The sequence below is a fragment of the Taudactylus pleione genome, unplaced genomic scaffold (genome assembly GCF_031769625.1).
Source record: "Taudactylus pleione unplaced genomic scaffold, aTauple2 ptg000156l, whole genome shotgun sequence".
In the NCBI taxonomy this organism is placed as follows: domain Eukaryota; kingdom Metazoa; phylum Chordata; class Amphibia; order Anura; family Myobatrachidae; genus Taudactylus; species Taudactylus pleione.
The window spans coordinates 8271402-8285283 of record NW_028284558.1 but is presented as its reverse complement, the minus strand read 5'-3'; the positions used below and the strand labels follow the sequence as shown (position 1 = coordinate 8285283).

General features: G+C 40.9%; 1 protein-coding gene across 1 annotated transcript in view; it reads right to left on the bottom strand.

Annotated features, from left to right (window-relative positions):
• LOC148521626 (sodium channel protein type 2 subunit alpha-like) overlaps positions 1-13008 on the bottom strand; it is a 129568-nt gene extending 116560 nt beyond the window's left edge. Inside the window, 4 exon segments of the mRNA XM_088474833.1 lie at positions 2594-2722; positions 6328-6417; positions 8159-8277; positions 12754-13008. Coding sequence (XP_088330959.1) covers positions 2594-2722; positions 6328-6417; positions 8159-8277; positions 12754-13008 — 593 coding nt within the window.
• Positions 13009-13882: the final 874 nt, after the last annotated feature.

Here is a 13882-nt window from a genome sequence, read left to right as displayed (position 1 = left end):
ACAATCGTGCCGATATCCAGGGACACCCTGGACATCGCATGATTGCTGGTACACATTAGAACGATGTAATGAAGGACAGAGCGATCACTCGTCCCGTCCTTCATTAATATGCATGGCACCACATGCAATATTATCCGGTTGGCCGAGCAGCACTGCCGACTAGACAATATTGCATGCGACAGCGGGAGTTCGCAATTAGGGCATACACACTGAGTGATATGCCCCATTTGTCATTCCAATTTGGCCAAATTGGAGCGACAGCGCTTCAGTGTGTATCCAGCTTTAGTGAAGCGTGTCACAGCAAACATTACCTAGTGGCAGAGAACAGCGTTTCTTAACCTATGTATTGGGGCATGAGCTATAGTTTACTAGGGGCAACACTGCAGATAAATAGTGTATAGTAAAAATATGTGCATCATTTTAGCAGTGTCTTTCCGCAAGCAAGTGGAACAGGGGAAGCATGTCGACTAGAGGACTGAAAAAGTGGAGTGTGGGCTGGTCCTACCATGGCGGACGAGGGTAATAGAATGTGCAATCTGTTCGCAATATATATCGGAAATGAAAAACTGAAGGTACACAACTAACCTTTCAGTCATGTATAATTACAAAGTAGGTCGACAGATGCCGTTTTTATTACAAAATGGATGTACTGTATCAAGAAGTGAAAAGAGTGGAGTAGATGACCAGTGCATATAGCAACCAATCAACTTCTATCTATCATTTTATAGAATGTACTTGATAAATACTACCTCAATGCTGATTGGTTGCTATGGGTGACTGGGCTCTCCAAAACACGGTCTCATCTGATGCAACTGTGTCAGAGGAGCCTGCCGGCAGCTGCTGCAACAGTAATCTTCCAGCAGCTGCTAGGCTCAGCCCCCTGGTCGGCCTCTCAGTTGCTGCGGCAACCACCTCACTGCCTCCTACTGCCGACCGGGCTGTGTACAGACAAGGCTCCTAATAGGATAGATAGATAGATAGATAGATAGATAGATAGATAGATAGATAGATAGATAGATAGATAGATAGATATGAGATATATGTGAGATAGATAGATAGATAGATAGATAGATAGATAGATAGATATGAGATAGATAGATAGATATTAGATAGATAGATAAATAGATAGATAGATATGAGATAGATAGTTAGATAGATAGATAAATAGATATGAGATAGATGTGAGATAGATAGATAGATATGAGATAGATGTGAGATAGATAGATAGATAGATAGATAGATAGATAGATAGATACTGTAGGAAGATAGATAGATAGATAGATAGATAGATAGATAGATAGATAGATAGATAGATACTGTAGGGAGATATATAGCTAGATAGCTAGATAGATAGATAGATAGATAGATAGATAGATAGATAGATAGATACTGTAGGAAGATAGATAGATAGATAGATAGATAGATAGATAGATAGATAGATAGATAGATAGATAGATATGAGATAGATATGAGATAGATAGATATGAGATAGATGTGAGAGAGATAGATAGATACATAGTTAGATAGATAGATAGATAGATAGATAGATAGATAGATAGATATGAGATAGATGTGAGATAGATAGATATGAGATAGATAGATAGATAGATACTGTAGGAAGATAGATAGATAGATAGATAGATAGATAGATAGATAGATAGATAGATAGATACTGTAGGGAGATAGATAGATAGATAGATAGATAGATAGATAGATAGATAGATAGATAGATAGATAGATACTGTAGGAAGATAGATAGATAGATAGATAGATATAGATAGATAGATAGATATGAGATAGATGTGAGATAGATAGATATGAGATAGATGTGAGAGAGACAGATAGATAGATAGATAGATAGATAGATATGAGATAGATGTGCGATAGATAGATATGAGATAGATAGATAGATAGATAGATAGATAGATAGATAGATAGATAGATAGATAGATAGATATGAGATAGATAGATAGATAGATAGATATGAGATAGATGTGAGATAGATAGATAGTTAGATAGATAGATAGATAGATAGATAGATATGAGATAGATGTGAGATAGATAGATAGATAGATAGATAGATAGATAGATAGATGTGGGTTTTTCTAACTGTAAAAAGCTATTTTTTTTATTTCCCCAAAATTGTTGATTTGTTAAATTATCTAATTAAGTAAAGAAGAGCTTTGCAACCATTATGATTTTATTAACAAATCTCCATATCACTTAATAAAAGTATACTCAATCAGGTTTGAATAACTCTCATTACATAATTTGATTTGAAAAAAAAATGACAATTTTGGGAACAGTTTTGGAAAATATATGAACCGGTTAAGTGGGTAAGTATTGTACAATATAGTAATACTTTTCCCAATAGATTATGTATATGTAATTTCTATTGTTTTTAGAGAAGTCGACACTTCAAGTTTCAACTAATATCAATTTCATGTCTGGAGAATTAGTTGATACTTGTCAGGCCGAAAATAGTTTCAGAATTTGGAACAAATATTGGACTGTACTAGATGTATCTTCTTCTGTAGGTAAAGAAATGTTATTAAATCTATTTCCAATTTTAAATGATAAAAAGTTTACTTACGCCAGCAAGATGACGCTGAAATCAAGCCAATTCCAGGGGTCGCGCAGAAACGTAAATTTTCCTACACAGAAGCCCCTTGCAAGAATTTTAATCAATGATTCTACTGTATAAATCCCTGTGAATGTGTCTCTGAAATATACATATAAACAAGTGACACAATGGGTACATATACTGTTATTATTAACATTTATTTATAAGGTGCCACAAAGTGTCCACAACATCGTACAGAGTAGAAAACAAACTTTTCACAATAAGAGCATCAGAGCATAAGTACAATACACAGTAGCACAAGTATATTGGATACTACATATTTAGGCTGGAAAGGACAAAAATCATTAATTATAGATTAGAAAGACAAGTTATTATTTATAATGTTTATACAAAAATATTACGCACAAAGTACAAAATAAAATGAGAATACCTTGATTTGGGTAGAAAAAAAATTATCTACAGTTAATCAGATCATGAATAACTGATGTATCATTGATCTTTTTGAAAAAGCTTTAGAGTATTTGATATAATTATGTACAGAAAATAAATTTTCTTATGTTTAAATAATGTTATTTCTTTTACAGTACCATAATGCATCCACTTTCAGTGGTACTTTACTATACTTTAATAGGACCTTAAATTTAAAAATGATGTAGAAAAAAATAGTTTCTGTGAAACAAATCTACCTATGACAAACATAGGCCCTCATTCAGAGCCACTCGCTAGCGGCAGTACGCTCGTTCCGAGCGATGTTTGCACATCTGCGCATGCGTACGGATCGTTATACGCATGCGCGAACCAGTCAGTGCGGCCGAAATTCATGTGCTCGCAATATAGCGAATGCTTTTGAGTGACAGAATGAGGCGTATGTGGGTGGTAACAGGGGAAGGTGCTTGAAAATGGGGAGTGGAGATCCGAACGCAGGCGTGCTTAAAGGTCAAAACGGGCGTTTTATGGGTGTGCATAATTAATACAGCAGCGTCATTGACCACGTCACTGGGTTATTTTAAAGCCAGAACTGCTCGCAAGATTGTGGTAGCAAAAACCAACCACAAGAATAGCGAGCAGTTCATACGCTGTACGATGTACTCGATTAATCTAATAAATAGCGGACATGACGTATGGTGCGTGCGGCCAGGGGGCGTTTTTATCAAAAAAACGAGCGTATGTTTTGCTCGCTCGTTCAGACTTAGAGGTGGGAACAGACTGCAATTTGCGAACGGATCATTTGAATAGCCACCCCTTGTTTTTGAACGAACGACCACAAATAGCGAACGGCTCTGAATCAGGCCCATAGTCAACTATAAAAAGTAGTATAAATCCAGCAAACTGGGGGGCTTATGTCACCCAAAATATGTGACTCTTGTGAATAAATGGCAAAACTAGCAGTAAACATAGATAAATTGTAAAGACAAGACCATACTACTCAGCTCACACTAGGGGGCAAACAAGTAATTAAGGGGTCTATTTACATGCCCCTGACCTGCCCACTTGACCGCCTGGTCCCGCCCCTCGGCCGCGGGTCCTGGTGGCACAAGCAGATGATGGCCGTTCAGTGTGTATGAACGACCATCATCGGCAGATATATCTGTCAGGTCTGTACCCACCTTTAGAAGCTGTTTGGCTGGCACCTTATCTCCATCAACTTTATCTCCACCCAAGGCTTAGTAAATAGACCCCTTAATGATTTGTTTGTTACTAATGTCATGATGTACAGTATGGAGAGAGCCTCTATCCATGCATCTCAGAGAGGCCTGCATTTCTCTCTTATTTCTCTCAATGAAGATGGCTACACAGTCAACACCGCCCTTTCACAAGCAGCCACTACTGTTTGTTGGCCCGTCTCTATAAAAGGCCAGCTAACAGAGCATGGCAGACAGCAGTCTCTGAATATACAGGCTGCAATGAGGCTTTTGCTTATACTATCCACTTGTTTACCAGTCTGTCCTTTCAGTCCTCAATCCCTGTTGCTCAAACTCATCTATATATAAACAGGGTTTCCATTCAGCAAGATCAGATAAGAAATCCCTACATGAATAGAGCCCCTCCCCCTTCTCCTATAATGACCTATCCAGCTTTCCTCTTCTCAGGGATTGTCAATTTATTTGGAAAATCTCTCACTGGGGGGAGGTGTATCAAACATTCCTAAGAGGGCAGGTGAAGAGGGCAGGTGAAGAGGGCGGGTGAAGAGGGCGGGTGAAGAGGGCAAGTGAAGAACTGAAGTTTCCCAGAATGTACTACATAATTGATAGCTGATTGTTTGCTATGTTCAACGTCTCCTCTTTAGAAGATTTGATGCATCTCCCCCATAGTCCACTAAGGATGCCTCTTATAACAGACATCCCTACACCCAAACTCTAAGATCCCCTACTAGTCAGTCTTATATCATCTGCGTAGATCTCACCTCTGCTATCAGCAATATTTCCTGCTTCTCTCTCCCTGATGCTTGCTGGGTTCCAGACACTCCCTCTTGGAACACAGAATGGTTTACATTTGTCACTTTGCAGCTGTCACTTACTTCTGTTATTATTGTTATCCTTTATTTATATGGCACCACCAAGTGTTCATAGTACCATACAGAGAAGCAATTATATTGAAATCACAACCACTTCAATAAAGAAAGTACAAAAACAACCATGTGAAAGGGGATAGACTAAACAGTGAAATAAGACATCTTCATGGGTGACATTAAAACACTCAATGAGCCAGTGCCCTGGGGTGGGCAAAAGGAAAGGATCATTCACAATGACCATGACAGGGAAAGTCCAGGAGGACAAGGATAGTGCAGAGAAAGAACAAGAGGGAGGAGGTCACTGTTCATGAGACCTTTCAGACTAAAGCTGGGTACACATCTATACAATCATCAGCCCAATCACTTGATGTAGGGTTATCGGGCCAACGATTGTATAGGTCTAATGCAGTACTGTTGCAGGACCTTTAGCCGATAAATGGCTTCTAAAGCTCCTGCAACAATCGGGATTGGGAGTTTGCATCTTATGGACTGTTTAACATTTGCCGATCCGACCTTCTGATCTCACAGATGCCTGTACACACTGAGTTATGTCTGCACAGTGGGTACGGGGCTGCAGGCCACTGACAGGGGGTCACGCTGGGGACACACTGATCAGGAGAGTTTAACCCAAGTAGCTGCTGATCGAATAGGTGTGTACCCAGCTTAAGGAAGACAGGGTGTAACTGGGAGGTGAACAGGGAAAAATAAGGCGGGAGGGCATATTTAGTCCCAATATCTGTTGACTGGCTGTTGTATATGTGTTGGCTGGCTGTTGAATAGTAATACTGTACTACTAAACCGAGAGTTATGCCTGAAGGTAAGGGTTTATATTTGAAGGTGAGGTACAAAGTAAACTTGAAGTTACAGTTTCATATCGAATTTAGGTGGAGGTTAAAGTGTTTTTATTGGCATCGGTTGGGAAATACTCCCATCCACTACACACCAGCCAGCACGAGATGGTTCCATTTAAATCACATCAGTCATGGCCAGGAGCCTCTCTCAAATACATCTGTCAAAAGAGGGCATTACACACAGATGGAAGCTGGAAAAATAAAGTCAAGTGTCCAGTAAAATATATGTAGAAGCCAAATATTTTTTTTAAAAAACATTTAATGGTGGAACATCCCAGAGTAATAAAGAGATAAAAGCATCTCTGTAAGGAATAATAAATATTGAATTACTTTTCTAATATGATGTCCATTTACTTTTAATGCTATCTGCAGATACTTACTCTACATTCTTGGCCCATTCCGGAGGATTACTCATGGTCATAAACACACAGTTGGTGAGAATAGTGAACATTATGAGCATGTTGAATAATGTAATCCATGTCAAGGAAGCTGCACATTAATATTTTGTTACAATATTGTATCAAGTAAAATAAATACGGAAAATCTATAACTGCGATGCTGTTGTCATTTAATGGCATTTCTTCATCACACTAGAAAAACTGCTATCCTAGAGAGATAAATATAAGCCTTTTTTATGTGATTTTTTTTCAGCTCCCAGAAAATGTACTGGTAAAACAAAACTACCTATTGAAAACTGGAACAGCTTTTGTGACTCACAAAACATTGAATAGGAACAGTAATCGAGCAACGTTCATGAAAGGAAGAAAACTACATTTATGGAACACCAGCAGATTAAACTGTATGATGCCCACAATGTGATTTCTGGCATTTAAAGAAAAAAAAAAACAATACATTGCTGTATTTACATGTGTATTTCAATATGTGGATACGTATATTAATATGCAAAAATGCATTCTAAAACAGAAAGGTTATTTACTAGCCAAGTGCAAAAACTGATAGAAACCAGATATGCCGAATGTCGACATTTAGACCGTCATCCACATGCTGAGGGGTATAGTTACTAAAGACCGGGGTTTTAGTTGAGATGTTGCCCATAGCAACCAATCAGATTTTACTTAATAATTACCTAGCACCTTCTAAAAAATAATAGCTACAATCTGATTGGTTGCTGTTGGCAACATCTCCACTTCTAAAAAACCTGCACTTTAGTAAATATACCGCTGAGTGTCAACATAATGACTACACGCCCTTCTTACATCTTTTACCCTTCTGGATAAGTCATCTACTATTACATAGTACCCTTCACCCTCCACAATACCCTTCACAGTTAGATCAAATAGACCCATACCGCTTGACCGCATGCAAAATCTACTCTGCTTTCTGTAGAAACAAAGTGCTAAATACTACTTTTTCAACTTCAACCAGGTAAGTGATTACTGTGTTTATAGCACATACTACACCTAAACACTAGCAACGCGCGGGTGTCAAGGTGCGTATTTATACTGGCCACTTTGGGCTCCGCGTCTTTACATTGCTTGGGACACACAGTTGGTAAGGCTCAACACAAGTGAGAAGCACTTGAGTAATCTGCAGGAGTCTGCCAAAGTGGATTAATATGCCCCAAGTGAGTGTGCAAACTGTGGGAATATGTGGGGCCCATATGCTCTATATGGGAAAATAGGTGCAATATGTGCATTAGTGAATGTTTCACCATCCCCAGTCATTGGTAAGAAGGGTCCCTACCTAAGTTATGAGATGTGTTAAATATTTCAGCTTTGTAACTTTTAACACATTTTATACTGTACAATAGCTTAGGTGGAAACCCAGCTCCTTACCTGTGACAGAGGACAGTTTAACAAAAGATAACAACAGCAGCCAAGAGGTGATTAAGGGTGAGGAAGGTATTACTGGTAATTGGGCAGAGGTTTGTGTTTTGTTTTTTATCGTTCTGGGCTCAATCTTTCACTGTAGACTGGAGGAGCCCCTGTAAATGCATACAAATGTGGTAACTAAACTACAATTACATGTATTTACCAACATTCTACATCACATTTTTAAATGATAAAGCCTCTCATTGAAAATATATATATATTGGTGTGCCTTGGCAATTTCAGCTTCTTCTTCTGTGTGCCTAGAGTGAAAAAAGGTTAAAAATCACTACTTTAAGGTATTCACCACTGCATCTCATTGTAATTACTCAATGCTAAGGTAGCACCAAATGGACGGCCGTGAGCCTCTCATAAAGGATATGAGTGCACCAATATCTTTATAGCTGCTTGACGGAGACGGTTGAAAGGAGTTAAAGTGTACAAGGCAGACGTGGCACTGAAGCGGAAGATTGCCTTCCCTCTGTTCAATACTATAAAGGTCTGAAAAAGAAAAAAAAAACAAAATGTCAAACAGAGAATTTATGGAGTATACATATTTTTACATTGTATATTTATATCAACACTTATGTAAAATTCTCTTAGTAACTAAGGGCCTGATTCAGAGCTGAACGCTCTGACCAGAGCGCTCGCTCTGAATCAGGGCCCTCCTCCATGAAAATGGAGTGGCCTCCTGGCCGCTCGTATAGCTGTGGGTGACCACCCACAGCATATGCGAGCGGCCAAAAAGATGGTCGCGATGGTCTTGACCATCGCGACCATCGGACTTGCGACGGAGACCCTGTGGTAGGGTCTCCCTGCCACAAGCCCTGGAGTGATTTTGGCTCTATCAGAGCCAAAATCACTCCCACTGACATCACTAGTGATGTCAGTGGGGCCGGCTTCAGACGGTAGGCGTTCCCATGGGAACGCCTCCGTCTGGCAGGCACGCCCCGGCACGCCCACCAAAGGGGGCGTGCTGTCAATCAACATCGATAGCACGCCCCCTTTGGTGCGAGACCCGGAGCGATAGAAAGCTCGTCGCTCCCCAGGTCTCGCACATGCGCACGACGGAGCTCCCTCCGTCGTGCGCATGCGCAGTGGGGAACATCGACCCACTTGCAAGCGTCCTGACGCTCACGAGCGGGTCTGAATGACCCCCTAAGTCCAGTCCTGGATGAAGAAAATAAGGGTCTTACTAATTGCAGAATATGCGAACACACATTTCTTTGTCTCAATGTACTCATTTGTCTCAATGTACTCAATGTACTCATTTATTAGAAGATAATGGTGTGCGTGCTATGGGGCCCAGAGGTGATGGGGGCCTGGTAGGGCAATGGCCCCACATGGGATGTTATTGTGAATGCCCTGTCTAGCACATGCTCAGAAGAGGAGAACAAGAGCTTTAGAAGGGTTGACTGGCACATCTGTGCCCTCCCTCAGATTTTGCTATGGGAGTCTGGGACTCTGTGATGCCGTGTTCTGGCCCACAATTGGGCACCCGCTTTTCACTTTGGAGAATGACCAAAGGTAAAAACACCCTCTGTGATCTTTTATGGCATTGCTGGTCCAGATATTAATTCACTCATTGAGACAGGAAAAACACTACTTCAAAGTCCTCATTACTTTCACTTCCGGACCAATTAGTTTTTCCATATTTTTCCTAAAATACTGCACATTTAGGGCTTAATTCAGAGGCGGCCGTAGGGTCTTCGACCGCACGGCCGCCTCGATGTTTGGCCAGTGCGCATGCGCACGAGGGAGCCGGCTCCCTGGTGCGCATGCGTGAGACCCGCTACGACCGACAGCGCCGGTCGTAACGGGTCTCTTTCCAAAGGGGGCGAGCTGTCAATGTTGATTGACAGCTCGCCCCGTTTGGAAGGCGGGCTGGGGGGGGTGGCTGCCCAAACGGAGGCGTTCCCATCGGAACGCCCACCGTTTGGGGGAGGCCCCACTGACATCACTAGTGATGTCAGGGGAGAGCTTCCGGCTCTGACAGAGCCAGAAGCTCTCCGGGGCTTACGACAAGTGAGACCCTACCCTAGGGTCTCGTCGTAAGCCCCGATGGTCGCTATGGTCTCTGACCATCGCGACCATCACCCGAGCGGTCGTTAGAGCTGTGGGTGTAAACCCACAGCCTAACGACCGAAACAGAGGCGGGCGTTCAGGATGCAAGCAGCCGCCCAGCTTCTGAGCGACCGCTTGCATCCTCCGACCACCTCTGAATGAGGCCCTTAATTCTTAAAGTAAAAAAATAATTATAATAATAATCATTTTTAAAAAACATTGTTATTCATGTGCAAAATTCTGCAACATTTTGTATAATGCGAACCTACTTCTTGAACTGGTTCTCAAACTGTTTCTACAGTTCAAAAATGTGCAATAATTTCTCAAACATTAGATAAGACTAAAGATATGGGCAAAGCAAGTATGTTCAGACTTAAATGACTACATAGTATAATGTAGTATGGTATTTTTTTATTTTAGTCTTTATTCAGAAAACTTGGATTACATACAAGAGGATAAAAAAAACAGCAGGGTGAAAACAAACATCTACAAAAAAAACCCTCCAAAATAGATGATGTAATGACAATAATAGTCAGGACGTATGACACAAGGGAACACAAACACAAATAAATGTTGGAGAAAATCTATATGAATTATGTTTATAAGGGGAGGAGGTTAACAAGAGAAGGGAAAAAAGGGAAAGGAGAGTTGGTCAGGTACCTATAGAAATCCGCTGGAGCACAGGTGCAAAAGGGAACTATGGGGAGGGGCTTAACTCTTTGTAACAGGTTTATTTAATGAATGCATCCAGGATGGTAAAGGAAATTAACATCTATATATAGTGCAGTATTTTAATGTTTGCTACATGAACAACAAATTCAAACTTCAAGTATAAAGTTGGGTACACACTATAAGATGTGTGACCCAGCGATACTGCGATGTAACGATATATTGCGAGCGCTGCGCACACTGCATGATCCAGTGTACAATGGTGCAATGTGTTGTTACATGCTGCATGTAACAGCACCACGTTGTTCATTGCATCGTCCTATCTGCTGTGCGGAATGGGTACAGCGTAGTCGCACACAGACCCTTCTATGCCTCTGATTGACAGGCAGAAGCATTTAAGGGATGGTGCGGGGTCGGCTGGCCTCCCCAGAAACGGGGGAGTGTCCGCCCCGCTTTCTGGGAGTGGCAGGCCCAGGGACTGCGTCGACCATGGTTGAGCTCAGGTGGCTTACTTAATACCTCAGTCAATTTGAATTAACCACCTGTGCTTAATCATGGATATCTCTAAAACCTGAACTGTTGAATAGCCTTGAGGACCGCGTTTGAGATCTGGCCATAGCAGAGTAAAACCGAACTGCTCATCTCAGGTTACAGAGAGCAGAGCTAAAACCTTGACACCCAGATAAAGTATAAAGTATTTATAACTTCACAGTAATTATCAGCCCTGCTTATTCTGTACTTATTGTGTGTCTTTGTTTTTTAAGGATTGAAGAATCACTACAGCAGCAGCAGCTGCTTCTGTTTGGAGAATAGTATCAGATAGGTTGATTAGATTATTCATTTACAAAAACCAGGGCCGTAACTAGGGTAGTGCGACCAGTGCCATGGCACAGGGCACCGAAGGGCAGGGGTCGGTGTTTGGGCCTATCAATTTTCTGTTTATTATCATTCCCACTTGTAGCTTCCTCTTCTTATATCCCCAGCATCTCCTGGCCTCCCCTATCTCTTCCCTGGCCCTTCCCCATGAGGCCATGGGCCTTTTTTGGGTGTTATCTCCTTATTTAAAAATAGGGTGGGCGCCAATGCTCTTTCTGACACAGGGCACCAAAAAGTCTAGGTACGGCTCTGACAAAAACAATACATTTACAAAATCAGTACCTACTCTATAAGTGAGCCTCATATCTTATAAGGGGACATGTCTAGATGTAAGACAGTAATGCAATGCAGAATTCCAAATGTATTTGGGTAAATAAACAAATGTACATCTTATCGTGTTTGACAGTGGTTGTATAAGGTAAATGACCCGTATTACCTATGATTGGAAGGCACACGATGTCTAATCATTTTAATGTGATTCTCTACCTACGAATTACTTTAATTTATTGACTTGTGCTCGTCCACCCACAACTCTGTATATCGCTTTTGTTTCCTCCCCTCCTTCTGTATTACTATTTTTACAAAAGCCTTTCAATCAAGTAGGCAATTATTTATTTTTGCTGCCCATGGTTATGATACAAAGCTGACCCATGGAGCACAGAGCATTCTTTTTTATTTAAATGTCCCCTTCTTAAAATATATCTTGAACAGAAGTCCTGCCTGGTAAACATAGCTTTTCTACTCACAGCCATATCCCTTCTATGCTTGAGATCTACAGCTGACAATCATCACTGGCTGCTTCTCTTCCAGTCCAGGGACCAGATGGGGAGCTTGGAGATCAGGACTCCTCACAAGGCTCCCACTACGGAGTCCTGCAATGTACAGTAGTAGGGATACAGAAACTAGAGCTTCCCAATCATCTTTCGGCCAAATGCGGCAGGCAGTGGAGATGAGCATGGGGATGGTTGTGAGTAGAGAAATGTTTCTCCAACAGGGCTTCTATCTGAAGCCCTGCACCGCCAGGCAAGTTGAGGGGTACTATTTAAGAATGGAGCATTTAAATAAAAATAAAAATTGTTTCAATTTACAGTAAATCTATTGTTTTTTAAAAACTTTTTACAGTAGCTGTTACACTGTACCTATGACTGATATATCTGAAAGCTACTATTTAGGTACTATTATGAAAAATAGAAGAATATAAGTACAACATTAACTAATTGATTGACTGGGGCACTTTCCTCCATTCCTCTAGCAATATCTTTCTCCAATTCCTCTGTCACGCTATAAATGAAATGATTACCATGATGGTACAACCATCCTCACATAATAATTAATAAATAATTGATTCCATACTTGACTCACACTCACCTTCTGGTTAGCATAATATGGGTCGAGATCCTCCAGGGGTTCTGATACCATTCCTGGTGGGATGTCACCATATATAAATGGAAGGGTTTTACCAGCTTCCAAGTCACTATTTGGTTTTGGAGCACATTCTTCCTCCTCTTGCTTGGACTGTGCATATTTGTCCTCTGCAATACGTTTCTCAATTGCTCGAAGAGATTCCCTTGTAAAATATCGAAAACTGTCAGGTCCCGGCGGTACAAGTTGCTGCTGCGCCATCTTTTCATCCTGCTCTTTTTATTTACCATCTAGCTTCAGGCATAACAAAACCCTAATTAGAAAAGCACAAAAACATTGTGTAACAATTACATGAGCCAATAAGATAAAATAACAAAAATTCCACCAAATGATTTAAAATTATTGCAAAACATTGGATGCTTATGGCAGGACAATAAGGGATACATATATATATTTATATACATATATATATATATTAGGGGTGTGCACCGGCCACTTTTCGTGTTTTGTGTTTTGGTTTTGGATCTGGATCTTTCTTCGTGTTTTGGATCTGGATTGGTTTTGCCAAAACCACCCTTCCGTGTTTTGGGTTCTGGGTTTTGTGTTTTGGATCTGTATTTTTTTGAAAAAAAGCATAAAAACAGCTAAAATCACAGAATTTGTAGGTTTTTCTGCTCCTATGCTATTATTAACCTCAATAACCTTAATTTCCACTCATTTCCAGTCTATTCTGAACACCTCACACCTCACAATAGTGTTTTTATGTCCAAAAGGTTGCACCGAGGTAGCTGGATGACTATGCTAAGCAACACGAGTGGGCGGCACAAACACGTGACCCATCTAGGAGTGACACTGCAGTGGCAGACAGGATGGCAGTTAGAAAAACTAGGCCCCAAACTGTACATAATGCAAAGAAAAAAAAGAGGTGCAAGATGGAATTGTCCTTGGGCCCTCCCACCCACCCTTATGTTGTATAAACAGGACATGCACACTTTAACAAACCAATCATTTCAGCGCCAGGGTCTGCCACACAACTGTGGCTGAAATGATTGGTTCGTTTGGGCCCCCACAAAACAAGCTGGCAATTAATGTGTCCCTGCACAAACTGGCTCTACGGAGGCAAGATGTCATCCTC